Below are 20,331 nucleotides of genomic sequence, written 5' to 3' on the forward strand. Positions count from 1 at the left end.
GTCACCTGTTTCGTTTTATTCTCATGCCAAGACACCAACTAAGTGCACCAAGATCTTTCATATTAAACTGATTCATTAATTCTTTCTTCAATTCTTTCTTCCACCTATTATATCTATTAGAGAAAATGATCAGTCGTCTACATAAACAGCTATAATGAGTATATTTTGTTTCTCAATTCTGAAGTAAATGAAAGAATCATATTCTGACTTCTGTAGGTTCATTTTATGTAATGTCACATCTAATTTCATATTCGAAACGCGTGACGCCTGTTTTAGACCATAAACTGCCTTCTTCAGCTTGCAAACTTCATCTCCTCCCCCTTCTTCAGGTAGCCTTCAGGTTGATGAATGTAAACTTCTTCATTGAGATCACCATACAGGAATGCAGTTTGAACATCCATATGTTCAATATCAAGATCAAATTCAGTGATAGAACTGACAGGAAGCGAAGTGAAGAATGATGAACGACAGGCGAGAACGTTTCTTGAAAGTTTATTCCTGGTATTTGGGAATAACCTTTCACTACAAAACGAGCCTTATAACGTTCAATTTCACCATTTGGCGTTGTATGGTAAGTGAGTGGGGTTCACCTTGTGAGAAAGGATTTTTGTATAGATATCGACCACGTGTAACTGAATGGTGGCAAATCAGACTTACACCCACTCTGTAATAAGCAAGTTCGAAATGCAATTACACTTCAGGATGGACCAAAAGCAACACTGAAGATGCTACCAATTTGATGATAATAATACAGTCACCAGCCTAATTAGGCATTAACTGAGTTTCTTCCCTGCACAAGTTGGTAGATATTCATGCAAAACAACAAGTAGTAACACTTCGCAATATAGTAGAATTTTAGAACCAGAAAAGCTATTGAACTCATAGTTTCACGTTCTGTTCTGATATGGAAAAACCATGAATACATAACATTACACTATAATGTATAGTAAAAAACTTTATACTGTCTATTAATCTGATTAAAATCGAGCATAGGTTACCCTAGAAATTGCACTTTCAAGCCACACGCACAAAATGTCAGTTTTGATAAAGATAAAACACTTATAAATTTTGACTTTTATATTGACTTTAACGTTTGCTGGTCAAACCAATTTAGAACACTTTAGAATACACATGAATAAAAAAGGGGGTGACCCTGAAACTGTTATTATAGCTATATTTTAAAAAGTGATTACTGAATTTATTGTGCGTTCAAGATTTCCAGTATATAAGTTACTACTCTTTTCATCTTATTTACTGCTCACTTAAATGACTTTAAATCTGTCTTGAAATAATAAACTTCATTACTATATCAATACTAAAGTTATCTTTCAACTTCGTTAGACCTTTGTTATTCATTTACTGGTTCATTAACAAAACATTTCTTTAAACACCATTCTAACATAGCTAGTACTGCAAATAATTATTATTAACACAAATTTTGATTTTCATTTTGGGACACTCGGATTGCACAACATTTGGAAAGGACCCTGTCTAGGTTAGTTGTGAGGATAATTAAATGATGGGAAAGTTCTGGTAAAATTTAGGTTATTGTTGCACAGTTTGCTCTCTGCTCTCTGATCCATACGAATGCAGTACTAAAGGTTTCAACCTGCTAGTATCGATGCTGCGGTTGGTGGGCGGCGAGATGGCAAGGCACAGAGCACACTTACAACCACAGCTATGGCTCTTGATGTATCAGCACTTTAATTCTTCTTAGTTTCACAACACTTTTCCATTAAGTGCCTATGGAATTTTGCCATGCTGTGTGGGCATTGGAACAGCATACCTGAGGCTCAGTGAAGCTATGTCTTCCAGGAGAGCCTCATCGCTCCAGAAGGTTTTGCTCAAACCAGTGCCAAACTCCAACTACAACTGCTGAGCCCATTGTGCTGTATAGTGCCCATGCGCATTTTCCTGGGCTCGCCTGCCATCCACCTTTTACCGCTCCCTGACAGACCGGGTATTCACCTGAGGTTTTGCATTCTACATATCCTAACACATTGCCTATGTATGGACCAGACACACAGTAACAATTTTAAACATCTTACAATAGTCTCAACATTTGTTACATGTCAATTCTATTTCAATATTACTTGACATATGACATCAACATTAATATTCACATTGAAACTTGTTTACAGTTTTCTTAACAGTGGCATGAAACAAAAAAAGAAATGAAATCAGAATATCAATTACACAAGTTTATCGAAAAATCAGAAGAAAAAATATTATTTATATGTACAATAGTACAGCATCGTTGTTGTTACAAACATCCATTTCGAATTATTTACCTTCCTGTATGTTGGTAAATCAGTCAAAATCTATGTTTCATTTTCAAGTAAAGATTTATATTCATTATCTAAGGCTTCCTTCCATTTTTCACAGTCATCACAATTCATTGCTTCTTCATACGAATTTGGTTCAGAAATACAAGCAAGACAAGTAGTAGTAGTAGTAGTAGTTTTATTCATCCGTAGATCTCTTTTTACAAGGATATAGGACATGTCAAAATATTTACAAGCTTTTGCCCTTTCATACAATGATAATACTACGTGTTGGATTTCTGTGTCTCTACACCAGTGCTCAGTAATACAAACTACTGTGCAGTTCAAAGATTGGAGCTCAGCTTCTAATGCTTGTATTTTATTTTTTATTGATTGCATGTTTTGATGGAGGATTGTTAAGTCTGTGAAATGCCCCATGTTACTCTTTCCGATGGTTTGTTTTTCTTTGTGACATCTGGTATGTGTGATTTTTGAAGTGTTATAATCTGTCTTGTGAGTGATTGTTTCAGTATTTTTTGAACTACTAGAGATACTCTTTAGGCAGGGGAACCTGTTGTCTGGATTTATCCTAAAAAAGACCTACTTTTCCTACCTATGACAACACGTATTTGACCATGTGTGGCCCGAGATCCACCCCCTATACTTTCATGAATCAGCTGTACCAATCTTCCCTTCCCAGTCCTGTTTAGGTGTAGGCCATGCCTAGTGAAACCCCATCTGTTGATAGTCCCGACGGGCACCAGAGAAACATGAGCAAAGTTGGCCGTCCTTAGAGCCATCCCCAGCCCCACATTGATTCGCCTCACAGCTCCATCAAGGCATGGCTGATCATGACGCCGGAACAGCTCAACAAAGTGTACATTGGTGCCATGAGTCAGGGAATCTATCTTGTCCAGGTCACCACCTATTTCATATGCCCCATCCCTGTCCAAACTGTTTCCCGCCCCACCCACTATCACTACATGGTCCTCTTTTGTAAAATCCTTACATAAAGACCCTAGGTCCTCTATCACATGACTTAGCCCTGCATTTGGTTTGAAGATACTGGTGGCCTGGTACGCTGCCCCTAAACTTTCCTGTAACTGAGGGCCTACACCTCGCCCATGGCTACTACCTAGCAGCAGCACTTTCTTTTTCCTAACACTTTGTACATTCCTAGGCTTCTTGGCCTCGGTTGAAGTGTGCTGCACATTTCCTGCTCCTCGTTCTACCTGAGGCTCTTCTCCACTTAACTCTGGCAGTGGCAGATACCTGTTTTTGGTGTTGATGATAAAACTATCAGATCGCATTCTCTTTCTTCCTATCCTCCTACCAGCTGCCAGTTCCCAACCACCCTCCTCCCCCCTCTTTCCCTTGATCCTTATCAGTTCCTTCCTTGCTTCCTCCAACTGTGCCTGAAGGGCACAGATTTTCCTTTCCTGCTCCCCAATCAAAATGTTCCTACTGCATACTCTGCAGTTCCAGGAGAGAGCCTCTTCTGTTCTCCCAACATTCTCCCCACTGCATCCCCCCCAGTGAAAATATTTCCTACAAGATTGGCAACAAATCCCTCTACTCACTACCCTATAACAGCTCCCACATTTCTCACTCATGGTCAGTTTCGAAAGAATAGTTAAGTTTAAAGAATGTTTTAAATTTGTCAAGGTCGCGAGATTGTATGTCTGCAAGCAAAAAAAACGACACAAAGATCTTATGTGCGGTGGTTGTTGTTTTTCTACTGATTTAGAGATGCAAAAACAGAAGAATGAATTTGTAATTACTTTGCTTTTAGAGAATTTAAGTTATCAGGCGTGTTTGGTCAGGTTTTTAAACGTTTATAACTCGGAAAATTTAGACCTAGATCGCGTCTATGTAACTAGTAAACAATACGAAATGTGTTAGTTAAATACGTTTTAGAAATGTTTAATTACACTTTTATTGCGACAATAGACACTGATGAAACTAGTAGCTGTCTTTTTTAAACGATTTTTGCACTATCAAGAAAACTTGAATAGAATTTGTTGTGTTTATGTCACGCAAAATTACGGGTTATGTCGCGATTATCGGGACCTCAGCTAAAGAACAAGTTTTTTCAAGAACAAGCTCTGCTTGGACGCTAGTATTCAGTTGTGTGACAAGAACGGACACTACAGCAAGTAATAAAAACAAAGAATATTTAAACTTGGCACTATTTCCTCTTAAATAAGTTATTTTAGCGGACGAAGAAAATACCTGTGATCTCACTCGGCGGCCATCTTGGACAGACTGTGTCTGTTGTTACAGTAAAATTTCCTTGTCACAAAGTTGTGGTATCATGGTAACAGCTCTAACACTTTGACATGTCACACCCGAAACACGTTTCTTCAGATGATAGAATGTTTCTGTATCATAAATGTAAAACCACAGCTACAGCTTCACAGTCATCCAGAGAGTATTAATACACAGCCCAATGTTACCTTTTTATTTCTATAAACTTCGGCTAACTCACTAGCTTCTTAACTTTTCAAATTGCGACAACTCATCGATACCTTCAGCAAGGCAGGTACTTTCGTTCTTGTAATCATCATTAAAATATTTAGTATCAGGTTTTCTTTCAAGTGATGATTTTCTAAAATCTGGGTGCATTTCTGGCTACACAAATTCCGTGTGACGATGTATGTTGCTATTTACAGTTTTCTCGGTGTCACTTTGCGCTAATTAAGATAAACTGCATTTCTGTCAACTTCAGCAGGTTGTGTCAGTTCAGTTGCCTCTTCAATGATGTCAGGTGGTGGCGCTAGATGACGACTGTCTATACAATTATCGTCAATTAGGTTACTGTTTGGAATACTGTTTCCACAAGTGCACTTTGAGTTTTTGATGAATTGCACATCATGGGGTTTCATAGTTGTCTTTGGTGAATTTGGATCAATCAGACGATATGTTTTAGAATATTCACAATATCCAACAAAGATAAGTTCCTTAGATTTGTCTTCTAATTTCATACTTTTTTCTTTTGGTATTTGTACAAATGCTCGACATCCAAAGATCCCTAACTGACTCAGATTTATCCGACGACCACTCCATAATTCCTCAGGAGTGACATTCTTAACAGCCTTTGTTGGAGATCGATTCTTAAAATAAATTGTGTATTTACAGCTTCAGCCCAAAATTTTCTACTTAGACCTGCATCTGTTAACATTGATCTTGCTTTTTCAATGATTGTCCGATTTAAGTGTTCTGCAACATCATTCTGTTCTGGTGTGTCAGGAGCTGTTGTTTCATGTTGAATTCAATTCGTCTTTAAAAATAACTTAATGCGCCAATTGATGAAGTCTTTTCCATTGTCTGTTCGAAGTATTTTGATTTTTCGACCAGTTTCATTTTCTACTCATGCTTTGAATTCGATGAATGTGTCACAGACTTCTGTTGTTGATTTTAGGATATAACCAAAAGATTTTCTTGACAGATCATCTGTAAAAGTGAGAAGATATCGTGTTCCTCCCCATGAAGCCATGCTCATTGGTCCACAAACATCAGAATACACAATGTCAAGCAGATCTTTTGCTCTTCTACTTGATGTTTTAGGAAAAGGTTGTAGAGACTGTTCACCTTTTATGCAGGGAATACACGGATATAAATTGACGTTCGTCCAGTTCAGTCCATCAGCCATTTTTTCTTTTAATAAATGCATGCTTACACGATTCAAACGTCCAAATCTTCGAAGCCACAATTCATAACTGTCAATTTCTGCAACATTTGCGTAATGATGCACTTCATCTAATCGATACATACCATTTATTTGAATTGCAGTTGCTACTACTGTTCCAGAAACAATTACATCACTTTTATTGTATACACTGCACTGCACATTGTCAAACAATACACACAATCTACGTCTTGTCATCTGACTAACAGACAGTAGGTTGCAAGCAAGGCTTGGAACATACGCAACATCATTAGCAGTTATCTATTTATTCTTGTCGTCACAAGTAACTCGAAGATGAACATCGCCTGAAGACTGCTATTATCTACTAATGTCGCTTTAGCAGCTGTGGTCGATTGGAAAGTGTTGAACGAGTGTCTTTGATTCGTCATGTGTCATGAACACCCGGAATCTAATTTGTTTTCTTCTTTGTTCTACACTCATTCGCCTTGTGACCATGTTTCTGACATTTATAACACTTAAAAGGCTTGATATTTCGCACAGCACGTTGGATATTCGTCTTCTGGTGTTTACTGTCCTGCTTACTAGCTGCCAGCGACGAATCTGTGGTCTCGTTTGTGGATGCAAACTGACGTTTCGTCGATTCTTGAATTAAACGCTGACTTACTAAATCACTAGTAATCTTGACACCCAAATTCTCAATTGCCATAATCGAAGGGTTGGAAATCTGCTGGGAGTCCAATTAGCATAACTGCAGCTTGAAATCATCGTCTATTTTCTTACCAATGCTTCGAATTTGTTGATCAAGTGACATAAGATCCGACAAATACGCCTCCATATTTTTCTCAGAAGCCAATCGTACATTCATTAAGCATTGTAACAGCCCAATATAACTAGATAAACTCTTATCTTCAAATGCAGATTGTAAATTTTGCCATGCTTCTGTAGCAATCGTTGCTCCACGAAGTTTTGGATGCACAGATGATTTTACAGATAAACATATTTTCGATAATGCTTTCTGTACATTCTTCTCATCTTCGTCAGTGCCAGCAATTGTGTCTCATAGTCCCTCATGTTTCAGGAAAATTTCCATTATGAATTTCCAGTCGTTGTAGTTTGTCATACCGGTCAACTTTTCAAAATTAAACAGTGATTGTCCACCAAAAGCCATCTTGAATACGTTCAGATAGTTAAACAAATAAATCCTGAAAGTTTCTTGGCAAAATAATAATAATTATTATTATGTAACCTTGATTTATCAGTTTATTTCTTTGGTATGGAAAGTTCACTAATCTCCACTAGGACCATAAACTATTAGATATTGACACTAATTAGTCCTCTGTGAGATTATAATGTTGACCTTTTAATCAAATACGCACTAGACCATATTAGCAGGAACACACATTTTTAGAGACCATTTATTCAGCGATGTACATAACGAATATCAAGGAGAAAACATCAACTACCATACATATAAGACATCAAAGAGTAAAATATGAATGTTCCCAACAAAAACATTTTACTACCACCCGTCTAGGAAAAGAAAAGTGATAGTCGTATCTGTGTCGATAGATGCCTGATTCGTCACCTAGTTTCTTTATCATTGAGGTATTACCTCTAGTCTTCCCTGCTTTAGTTAGTCATTCCTTTCTAACATATGTATTGCCGTGAATCTCGTAGATTGATCGACCTACATAGCCGTGTTCGGAAGAGCTTCAGCACACTGTAAATCACGAGTGTGTAACAAACGTCAGGGGAGCAACCACCTCCTTTCACGAAAGGTCCACTGTCCATATCTAGTGCCCCACCAATTAGTAAACTTTTGTTCTTTGTATAAAATTGCACTTCTGTAATTTGTTTCTTAAGTGACCTTTCTTCTGTATTTACTACTAACTAAACTTGGGAATTCATCTATGGTGATCCTGTTTCTTCAGTCGATAATCAAAGATCTCCTGAATATATTTTATTTTAATGCTACATGCGTTTTGCTCTGTTTGAAGAACAAACAATACGGTTGTTCAAAGATCATTCCGCCAGTTTCACTGAATTACACTAGAAGATTCTAACTGAACTTCTTTGGTAATGTGTAATACAGAACACTGTGCTAATAATGACACAGTTGGAATCCATCAGTTTAGCCATCAAAATAGCTGCGAGTAGTGTGAAATGGCAGGAATGTTGTATGAATCTTGTCATAACCTTAGCTAATTAACTCCGGGTACATTTCAGTTGATGTTAGAACGACTACTGGCATTTCATATATGTCGCTATTAGAAATATTATCCTCGGAGATGCAACAAAGTACATTGTACTTCGCCACAGCACTCTTTAAGTAAAATGTTAACAACATGCGTTTTTAAGTATGAAGTAATATGTAAACTGAATACTGAAGGTTAAATTCGAAGCTTAATTTCTTGTGCTGCTCACTTAATAGAATAAGTGTACAGCCTTGTAATAAAACAAAAAATATACATGATATGACAGATTTGTTTATTCCTCTCCTGTACAAAATAGTCCTATTGGGGAAAGTGTGAGTATGCTAATCCAAGTTTTATGTGAGATTTGGAAAACTGCTCGATTTCACCAGCTACAGCATGTGTATAATATATGAAGACATGCAGATCGAAAAGGTTGACAGTTTTACATTTCTGGGACTACAACTCGATGATAAATTCAATTGGGAAGGGCATACGACAGAACTGATGAAGCTCCTAAACAAGTCTGTATTTGCAGTGAGAATGATGTCAGATGTAGGAGACATAAATATAAAAAAGCTTACATACTTTCATTCTATTATTTAATAAGGGATCATATTCTGGGGTAACTCATCAAACGGTGCGAAAGTTTTTTACATGTGAAAGTGTGTAGTAAAAGTCGTTTGTGGTATAAATTCAATAACATCATGTAGGAGCCTGTTCGAGGAACTTCGTATTCCTACCACTGCTTCCTAGTATATTTCTTTCTTAATGAAATTTGTTGCAAGTTTTTCCAAACAATACCTCAATACATAATATCAACATTAGAAATAGGAACATCAATCTACATAAAGACCTAAAGTCACTTACCTTGGTCCAAAAAGGGGTCCAATGTTAAGGAACAGTCATTTTCAATAAACTGCCAGCAAGTCAGCAACCATTAAAAACTTGGTTTTAGATAAAGCGCGGTTTACAGAGAGTTTGAAAGACTTTTTGATACAGAAGTGTCCGATTCTACCCATCTACTTTCACCTATGACATCAACAATATAGCGGAATTGGCTATTCTTAAGTGTCCCCTATGACGTCACTACAAACACAAGGTAACAAAAACGCAGATACATATAAATAAGACAATAACATCACCCTCCAAAAATGCAATCAAATTAATGGGACAACTGCAGGAAGTTGGGGGTTTTAGCACGAGGACAAGCTAAATATAATTTTTCAAAAAAACACACCTCGATCTCAAAACACAAAATGACAAACAAAATGAAAAAAAATTAAAACATTTCACCACATCAACAAAATCTGCAGGAATTGGACACTTCCTTTGAACTACATAGGCCAATCATAGATGACGATACCAAAACACCAATACCTACAACTAAAGCTACGAAAATTGGAATTGGACATTTCCCTTGACCTATAAAGGTCAACCACAGAAGACAATTCCAAAACACCAACACCTAAAACTACGAAAAGTGGAATCGGTCAATTCCGGTGACCTATATAGGTCCACCAGAACTATTGATGCCAAAAAACCAACACATAAAACTGCGAAAAATAAGACCAAAACCACAACCTAAAAAAATCCACAAATCAAACATCCCTACATAAATTAAAACACATTCAATAGTCCATAAATACGCAAAACATCACAACTAGAAAAACAAGTTCATTACCACCAGCAAATTCCGGCGGTGCAAACTAGATCGGCTAGTCCAACCGCCCCCTTTCCCCTTCACCCCCCCCCCCCACACAAACATACACACATTAAACGTCTTACCACACTACAGACAACAAACGAAAAACACCTAACGAAAACGCAAAAAAACCTTGATAATTCATTGGAAATACTTCCAAATACTACGTTTGGAATTACAAAGACGGCCGTCAATGACTTCATAGATCCAACAACAAGGCTCAAATAACAAACACACACACACACGCAAAGAAGCCAGAAGGCACCATGAAACACAACAAGGCGACATGCACGAACACAACATACTCATAAACACCATTTCGTAATGACATTCATGCACGACAACACCTTTACGTCAAAGCAGATGAGTGGAGTCGGATGCTTCCATTGACCCCTCCTCCTACTCTGTAGATGAATATCTTAACAGAGACTGTTAGACCAGCTTAAATAAAAATTTTGCTACATTACAGTTTCGACAGCAATTGGTCACAACAGTCAAGATCAGGTACCCTGTGTATGATAAATTTATTAAAAGTGCATAACTATATTTTACTCTGAAAGTGTATAAATTCTGTAAGTATTAGCAGTTACTGTAATATATTCACATGTTTGGCACTCTACTGACGAATGATGAGAATAATAATTATTATATTCAAATGTTTTACGTTATAATTTATGATATGTTATTTGTCATTCGCGATGGCCTGCGGCTATTTATGAAGCAGTACGAAAATATATGTTCGCTCCAGTAACTATCCTCTCTGGAAATATCACTGGGGTCTATGACCTTTACCTGCAGTCACCGAGTCAGGAACACAGACACGGTTATTCCTTTACCAACTTGCAGGTTACCTGTAGAGAGAGCGAGAACTGTGAGCCAATAACGATAACTGCCACAGAAAAATACCAATTTCTCACAATTATTTCTATAGTCGATCGAATTCCTTATCGTAACTCTCTTTGTTCTATCTGTCCAAGCTAAATTGATGTATAAGGATCTGGCTTCTTAATGCCTGTACTGCAGCTCCTATTAGCCCCTGCTCTGACATTAACTTTAATTGATTGTGCATAAGTAACGAAGGCTCACGAAATAGTACACAGTTCGTATCAACAGATGGCGTGCAGTCTCACAATTATTCCCATGACCTATAGAAAGTCTTCTAAATGGTATAGCTCTCCCTTCTTAGTAGCCTGATCTCCAGTAAGTTGAAGCGAAAGAATAGTTCGATATTCGGTCAACAGATGGCGCGAGACACTGTTGTTGTTGTTGTTGTCTTCAGTCCTGAGACTGGTTTGATGCAGCTCTCCATGCTACTCTATCCTGTGCAAGCGTCTTCATCTTCCAGTACCTACTGCAACCTACATCCTTCTGAATCTCTTGGTCTCCCTCTACGATTTTTACCCTCCACGCTGCCCTCCATTACTAAATTGGTGATCCCTTGATGCCTCAGAACATGTCCTACCAACCGATCCCTTCTTCTGGTCAACTTGTGCCACAAACTTCTCTTCTCCCCAATCCTATTCAATACTTCCTCATTAGTTACGTGATCTACCCATCTAATCTTCAGCGTTCTTCTGTAGCGCCACATTTCGAAAGCTTCTATTCTCTTCTTGTCCAAACTATTTATTGTCCATGTATCACTTCCATACATGGCTACACTCCATACAAATACTTTCAGATTTGACTTCCTGACACATCTATACTCGATGTTAACAAATTTCTCTTCTTCAGAAACGCTTTCCTTGCCAATGCCAGTCTACATTTTATATCCTCTCTACTTCGACCATCATCACTTATTTTGCTCCCCAAATAGCAAAACTCCTTTACTACTTTAAGTGTCTCATTTCCTAATCTAATTCCCTCAGCATCATAAGGTCAGTATTGCCTCTCGTGTTCCAGTATTTCTATGGAATCCAAAGTGATCTTCCCTGAGGTCGGCTTCTACTAGTTTTTCCATTCGTCTGTAAAGAATTTGAGTTAGTATTTTGCAGCTGTGGCTTATTAAACTGATAGTTTGGTAATTTTCACATCTGCCAACACCTGCTTTCTTTAGGATTGGAATTATTATATTCTTCTTGAAGTCTGAGGGTATTTCGCCTGTTTCATACCTCTTGCTCACCAGATGGTACAGTTTTGTCAGGACTGACTCTCCCAAGGCCGTCAGTAGTTCCAATGGAATGTTGTCTACTCCGGGGGGCTAGTTTCGACTCAGGTCTTTCAGTGCTCTGTCAACTCTTCACGCAGTATCATATCTCCCATTTCAGCTTCATCTACATCCTCTTCCATTTCCATAATATTGTCCTCAAGTACATCGCCCTTGTATAGACCCTCTATATACTCCTTCCACCTTTCTGCTTTCCCTTCTTTGCTTGGAACTGGGTTTCCTTCTGAGCTCCTGAAATTCATACAAGTGGCTCTTTTCTCCAAAGGTCTCTCTAATTTTCCTGTAGGCAGTATCTATCTTACCCCTAGTGAGATAAGCCTCTACATCCTTACATTTGTCCTCTAGCCATCCCTGCTTAGCTATTTTGCACTTCATGTCGATCTCATTTTTTAGACATTTGTATTCCTTTTTGGCTGCTTCATTTACTGCATTTGTATATTTTCTCCTTTCATCAATTAAATTCAATATTTCTTCTGTCACCCTAGGATTACAATTAGCCCTCGTCTTTTTACCTACTTGATCCTCTGCTGACTTCACTACTTCATCCCTCAAAGCTACTCATTCTTCTTCTACTGTGTTTCTTTCCCGGATTCTTGTCAATTGTTCCCTTATGTTCTCCCTGAAACTCTGTACATCCTCTGGTTCTTTCAGTTTATCCAGGTCTCATCTCCTTAAATTCCCACCTTTTTGCAGTTTCTTGTTTTAATCTACAGTTCATAACCACTAGATTGTGGTCAGAGTCCACATCTGCCCCTGGAAATGTCTTACAATTTAAAACCTGGTTCCTAAATCTCTGTCTTACCATTATATAATCTATCTGATACCTTTTAGTATCTCCAGGGTTCTTCCATGTATACAACCTTCTTTCATGATTATTAAACCAAGTGTTAGCTATGATTAAGTTGTGCTCTGTGCAAAATCCTACCAGGCAGCTTCCTCTTTTATTTCTTAGCCCCAATCCATATTCACCTAGTATGTTTCCTTCTCTCCCTTTTCCTACTGCCGAATTCCAGTCACCCACGACTATTAAATTTTCATCTCCCTTCACTATCTGAATAATTTCTTTTATTTCATCATACATTTCTTCAATTCCTTCGTCATCTGCAGAGCTAGTTGGCATATAGACTTGTACTACTGTCGTAGGCGTGGGCTTTGTGTCTATCTTGGCCACAACAATGCGTTCGCTGTCCTGTTTGTAGTAGCTTACCCGCGTTCCTATCCATTATTAAACCTACTCCTGCATTACCCCTATTTGCTTTGGTGTTTATAACCCTGTATTACCTGACCAGAAGTCTTGTTCCTCCTACCACCGAACTTCACTAATTCCCACTATATCTAACTTCAACCTATCCATTCCCCTTTTTAAATTTTCTAACCTACCTACCCGATTAAGGGATCTGACATCCCACGCTCCAATCCATAGAACGCCAGTTTTCTTTCTCCTGATAACGGCATCCTCTTGAGTAGTCCCTACCCGGAGATCCGAATGGGGGACCATTTTACCTCCGGAAAATTTTCCCAAGAGGACGCCATCATCATTTAATCATACAGTAAAGCTGCATGCCCTCGGGAAAAATTACGGCCACAGTTTCTCCTTGCTTTCAGCCGTTCACAGTACCAGCGCAGCAAGGCCGTTTTGGTTATTGTTACAAGGCCAGATCAGTCAATCATCCAGACTGTTGCTCTTGCAACTACTGAAAAGGCTGCTGCCCCTCTTCAGGAACGACACGTTTTTCTGGCCTCTCAACAGATACCCCTCCGTTGTGGTTGTACCTACGGTACCTGAGGCACGCAAGCCTCCCCACCAACGACATAGTCCATGGTTCATGGGGGGGCGCGAGACACTGTTGGCAGTTATTGAAATAACTGCCAGTATCAGATGAACGGTTATCGCAGTAACCTTTACCTCTCAGTAACCGGTGATTTCTATCAGGTACGTTGTTTTTTGCAACCTCTACCACAGTCTAATATAACAGTCGCGACACTCACTTCTGTAAAAGTTGTTGCCGTTTGCTATATGGAACGACACTAGCGCTCCAAGCGGCAGATAAGGTGAACGTGAGACGCGTCGTAAGCATAATGTTTGTTTGCATCCATTTCCTAAGTAATTTCCGAATTATTTGAGTTATTTTCTTGCCTCCAAAGGTTTGTGTAGTATCAGAAGGCATATATGTTTCTAAAAATGATTCTAAAATAAGCGCAAGTATGGACAAAAATCATGAATGGAGTGGCAAGCTACAACACATTCGTGAAGAAACACTTATGAAATTGGACAGAACTGCAGCTTACCACGTTTATATCAAAAGAATATAAACACACAGATTCACATGTAAGAAGCTCAGACATGTACCTCTACATACAAAAACGATCGACAGCTCGTTTATCTTTTTGTAGGCCTACTGCGTTTGTCATTGTCGCCTGTTGCCACAAGTACGACCTTCATCTTTGTATTATTCTAAGTGGGCGGAGAAACTGCCAAATAGTGGGAGAAATATGCTGAAAACATTATAATGAGCTGATTACACTACATTTCACGAAAAACCAAATATTTTAATAATTTTCAAGCAATCTGTCAGTGAACAAGGTGCAGACAAAATAATGCCATTACACGAAAGAAGTAAGGAAAATTAAATGACTAATAACATAAGTGAACGATATACATACCAAAGAAATCAGCAGCCCAAATGAGCCAACTTTTTCAGTTTCTTATTTGCTTTCTTGTTGTTAGAAGGTAAGTCTTGATTCCAAAATTTGAGCCGGTAAATGAGTCTCACTTTAACAAATATCTTGATCAACAGCAGCTTAGTTTCTTCACAACATCCAGGAGGAAAACTTGGGACAGCCATCAACAAGTCCACATATAATTCACTACAGTTTTTCTTGTGAGAAATTTCATCAAAAAATTGAAGCCATCTGATTTTCACAATCCCTCAAAAATAAACAAACATTTTCATTGCAAATAACCTAAAAATGTCTTCATAACTTGTGAAATGGCAATAAAATTTGTCATTTGCAACTAAGTCCTGGCTGTTGTCTACAAGTAGATTCCTGCACTTGACACAATTATGTAAAGAAAAAAGTTTCTTCAGGATGTAACCAAACACATATCTCATACTGTTTTGTTCTCCAAGGTCTGCTGGAACTTCCACATTTGGTAGCTTTGTTGCAGAACTTGTATCACTACTGCATAACTATGGTGAGACCTTTAATGTTTGAGCAGATTTCATGTCCAATATTGCCTGACCCCAGTCATTTCCTTCACAATTACTGCTTGCCACATTAGAAGAGTTTATCAGTTTGCTAATGTACAGTTGTCAAATGCAGCACATAACTGCCTTGGAGATGGGTTGCTGCAAAAACCACCTCTCTGCCTTATAGTTGAAAAGAAGTTTTCCAATGTGTCTTGGTTAATTTTACGTGACAATAAGTACAATTTTGTTCCAGTCAGTACCTCGTTAGCAAGCATTTCCAAAGCACATATATTGCTTAGAAGCCTCTTTACAAATTTTATCCTCAGGGAGTAATTTTTCCCATCACAGCCTACAAATTTCAAGACTGAATCCATGGCTTCATCACATGTAGAACATCCAGATGATCTGAATCACTCCTAATACAGTTCCTTAGATGCACAGGCCCTTTCACACTGTATGTTTTAAAGATATCAAAAATATCATTAACTTTCTGACAAAAGTCTGAAGTGCAAATTGCAGATAATGGCATACTACCATAAAATACAAGTGTGTCAATACCAGCTGCCACTGTGTGGCTTAACACACGAGCTGGAGTACCTACTTTCATTTTTGAAAAAGCTGGCAGTTCGACAGGTTTGTTAGTCAGCTTGGGAGCTAACTTGTATTTTCTATGCAAGTGATTTGAATAGAGCTGCGAAATGTCCTTCCAAGAAGCAGTACCAACCAAACCATCATTTGATGTATGAATTATGTCATACCTAAACAGGTTGTTTCTGATACTCTTAAACAAATGTGGGGTGTCATAGAAGAAATAGGTCTTCTGCTCCTCCTATACCAAACTTGGATTCTCTTGTGTAATTCCCAGTCTCTTTCTCCAGTCCCCAAAATTGACCCTGATCGGTCACATAGGTCTTCACAACCAAGCCAGTTTCGTTAAGTCTTTTGACTACTTCATAAAATATAGCAGTCAAATGCATAGCTCCCACTGTTCCTTTACAAAAACAGTACAGCAATGGTTGTTTTAAACATGAAAAAATGCCATTAATCATTATCACCAACACACTGTTGGCAATTTTAGCAAGTCCTCAAAACCAATAACAGTGTCAGAAGTGCTGTCATATGTCAAATTTGCCATTAGAGACATTTCATCCAATGGCATATTCACAAGTTTATCATTATCAGAAAAATGTTGCACCTTTTGCTTTAAAAGATGAAATATATTGTCACTTATCCCACATTTTATTTGTATGCATTCCACATACCTTTGTAATGTACGCACTGTTGAAAGCATAAAACATTCTGACAAAAACCTGCATGCCTCAGTGCTGTAATATAATAAATTTATAGGAAACAAGTTATTTTCGTCTTTGCATTTGCAGCACGTTTCTCTTACAATGGCATGTTAATCTGGCTTAACAACAAGTCAAGGGCATCTTTTTTTAAATATCGGGATTTTGTAGTCTTCAACATTCGTTTGTCCTTGTTCACTTATCCTTCTGATACAGTTTCTGTCGCTGTCTGTAGGCACTTTCCTTGTCCCGTACTAGTTTCGCTCGACGTCTAGCGATTTGCACATTCTGACACTTCACACGCTTTTGTAAGAGACAAACAGCTGCACTTAATCTAACCACTTCATCGTCAAAGCAGGTGTGTTGATGATTCACACAAGTCTGGCACTGATACATGGATAGTTGAACTGGCTGCTTCTGTGTCATAGGTATGTTTTACTACTTTAGATTGCCTGTCGAATCTTTGTGGCAGTTTCCTCTTCATCGTCAGTTTAGGTGGCTTATTTGGAATGTCAAACAGTTTGGGTACTGCATTCGACACGAGTTTGTTGTTGTCTGCGTTTATGAGCTGGTTTTGTTCGAAATTTAGCGAACAAAACCTAGTTTATTATTCATGTAAACTGGGTCTTTCTTTATAAGGTCTTCTCGTCTGCTATTAACAAGCCATTTCCTGCTCCTAAAAGTGGTGTCTTCTTCCTGTTGTTGCTGCAATTTATTGCGCTACAAACGCTCCCGCCAGTAAAAACCCGCCCGCATCTCGTGGTCGTGCGGTAGCTTTCTCGCTTCCCACGCCCGGGTTCCCGGGTTCGATTCCCGACGGGGTCAGGGATTTTCTCTGCCTCGTGATGGCTGGGTGTTGTGTGCTGTCCTTAGGTTAGTTAGGTTTAAGTAGTTCTAAGTTCTAGGGGACTGATGACCATAGATGTTTAGTCCCATAGTGCTCAGAGCCATTTGAACAATTTGAGCCAGTAAAAACCATTATATAAATCAAAATAAACAACCACTATTCTCTTTCACGATCGCGCCGAACTCAAAGTGACGCAGTGTAACCTACCGGCCGCTTGGGGCGCTGTAGGCAACAAAATCGAGGCGAAGTGTCGCGACTCGCGAGTGTTATGTTAGACTGTGCGTCTAATGTGATTGACTGCTTGTATAAGTGGCTTCAGTGATGGAAGTCTATCTTTGGTAACCTGAGTGTTCAGAATGTGAATTCATTTGCGCTCTTAGTTAAATAAAATAAATAAGTTGTGGTATACTAACAGTACGACTAAGTGTTAGAAGTTCTTTCATCCATCCACCCATCCAAGTTTGAAACCTTGCGAGTTAGTCTGTTTTTTTAGTATCCTAGATTGTTATATGATCCGGGATAGTATCTAGAATGCTCTACGTTGTTGGTTTGGGGCTGAGTGATGTGAAAGATATCACAGTAAAAGGATTAGAAGTGGTCAGAAGGGCTGATAGAGTGTACCTCGAAGCGTACACATCTATTTTGTGTGATGGGAAGGAGGCGTTAGTACGTTCAAGTTAATTGTGTTTTGAATGAAACCAGATTTTGTTTTCTTTGTAAGTAATTGATAAAAATTTGCAGGAACAATTTTACGGCCGAGACCTGATTATTGCGGATCGTGATTTAGTTGAACAACGGTCGTCCGAGATTTTGGAAGCAGCCGATGTTAAAGACGTTGCTTTTCTGGTCGTGGGCGATCCGTTCGGCGCTACAACACACACAGATTTAGTACTTCGAGCGAAAGAAGCAGGGGTTGAATGTAAAGTAATTCACAATGCTTCTATACTGTCAGCGATAGGATGCTGCGGTCTACAGGTACAGCTGTAGTAATTTCTATTTTTCACGTATATAATGCCCTTATATCAGGATTTTCAGTGGCTCAGGTGGAGAGGAGGTTAAATGATCCTGCGTATATTAATTATAAGCAAGTTGGCAATAATAGCATACAACATATGTGGGAGTAAAACAGTTTGTCAATGAACATAAAGATTTGTTCTGTGGTATTTTCAAAAGGCAAAAAAGAAATGCAAGGAGGTTGTGAACGATACATATTTGACACCTTGTGTGCACAGCTGCATGTAATGTGATTTTCACGTGACAAATTTTTTGTTGTTATTGTTGTGGTGGTGGTGGTTGTCAGTCCTGAGACTGGTTTGATGCACCTCTCCATGCTACTTTATCCTGTGCAATCCTCTTAATCTCCCAGTTCCTACTGCAGCCTACATCCTTCTGAATCTGCTTAGTGAATTCCTCTCTTGGTCTCCCTCTATGATTTTTACCCTCCATGCTGCCCTACAATGCTAAATTTGTGATCTCTTGATGCCTCAGAACATGTCCTACCAATCGATCCCTTCTTCTGGTCAAGTTGTGCCACAAACTTCTCTTCTCCCCAATCCTATTCAATACTTCCTCATTAGTTATGTGATCTACCCATCTAATCTTCAGCATTCTTCTGTAGCACATTTTGAAAGCTTCTATTCTCTTCTTGTCCAAACTATTTATCGTCCATGTTTCACTTCCATACATGGCTACACTCCATACAAATACTTTCAGAAAAGACTTCCTGCCACTTAAATCCATACTCGATGTTAACAAATTTCTCTTCTTCAGAAACGCTTTCCTTGCCATTGCCAGTCTACATTTTATATCCTCTCTACTTCGACCATCATCAGTTATTTTGCTCCCCAAATAGCATAAGTCCTTTACTACCTTAAGTGTCTTATTTGCTAATCTTATTCCCTCAGCATCACCCAACTTAATTAGACTGCATTCCATTATCCGCATTTTGCTTTTGTTGATGTTTATCTTATACACTCCTTTCAAGACACTACCCATTCGGTTCAACTGCTCTTCCAGGTCCTACGCTGCCTTGGACAGAATTGCAATGTCATTGGCAAACCTCAAAGTTTTTATTTCTTCCCCATGGAAGTTTAATACCTACTCCGAATTTTTCTTTTGTTTCCTTTACTGCTTGCTCAATATACAGGTTGAACAACAACGGAGAGAGGCTACAACCCTGTCTCACTCCCTTCTCAACCACTGCTTCCCTTTCATCTCCCTCGACTCTTATAACTGCCATCTGATTTCTGTACAAATTGTAAATAGCCTTTCGCTATCTGTATTTTACCCCCGCCACCTTTAGAATTTGAAAGAGAGTATTCCAGTCAACATTGTCAAAAGCTAGAAACGTAGGTTTGCCTTTCCTTAATCTATTTTCTAAGATAAGTCGTAGGGTCGGTATTGCCTCACGTGTTCCAACATTTCTACGGAATCCAAACTGATCGTCCCTGAGGTCGGCTTCTACCAGTTTTTCCATTTGTCTGTAAAGAAGTCGTGTTAGTATTTTGCAGCTGATAGATATTACACTAAGGTCACATATACTATCAAGAGGATGGGGCTATTTTCATACTCTATTCACTGGGTTTCTGATGTGGAAAAAAATCATTTCACATAAACGTGACTGAAGTCTTCTTGAGCAGTATCAACATGCTACATTCAACACGTTATAACCAATTCAATACTCATTCTTGCCTTAACTGAACCAGTACTTCATGGTTGAGGGTTCATTAAACTGCTGTTAATTAACTGCAAGTACTGTAGTGTAATTATCAAATTACAAATGTTGGTGCTGGATAATAATTGTAGGTTAGTACACATGGTAGTAATAAGATTCACAATTTCCTCTCAAGATGATGAGGAGGTGGCGGCTTGCTGGGTCATACCCAATGTTTCGATCATGGCACAGACAGCCATCAGGCACCTTGATGTACTCCCGTAGTTGTGAATGGCAATAAGGCTTATTCTGTGATCAAAGTATTGCCTATGTGTGGCTTGGTGATCAGTATATGAATTAAAATAACATTGAGTGGA

At 38.6% G+C, this 20,331-nt stretch overlaps 1 protein-coding gene across 3 annotated transcripts in view; it reads left to right on the plus strand.

Annotated features, from left to right (window-relative positions):
- Positions 1 to 17,522: 17,522 nt before the first annotated feature.
- The window catches only part of LOC126266812 (diphthine methyl ester synthase), a 70,017-nt gene continuing 67,208 nt past the window's right edge, over positions 17,523 to 20,331 (plus strand). For 2 of the 3 annotated variants that reach the window (XM_049971366.1, XM_049971365.1), the window contains exons 1-2: positions 17,527 to 17,967; positions 18,043 to 18,276. In XM_049971366.1, the coding sequence (XP_049827323.1) occupies positions 17,833 to 17,967; positions 18,043 to 18,276 (369 nt within the window). In that variant the 5' untranslated portion in view covers positions 17,527 to 17,832. Of the gene's footprint in view, positions 17,968 to 18,042; positions 18,277 to 20,331 lie in introns of all 3 variants that reach the window. The other variant, XM_049971367.1, reaches the window with a different exon arrangement.

The sequence above is a fragment of the Schistocerca gregaria genome, chromosome 4, assembly GCF_023897955.1.
Source record: "Schistocerca gregaria isolate iqSchGreg1 chromosome 4, iqSchGreg1.2, whole genome shotgun sequence".
Lineage (NCBI taxonomy): Eukaryota > Metazoa > Arthropoda > Insecta > Orthoptera > Acrididae > Schistocerca > Schistocerca gregaria.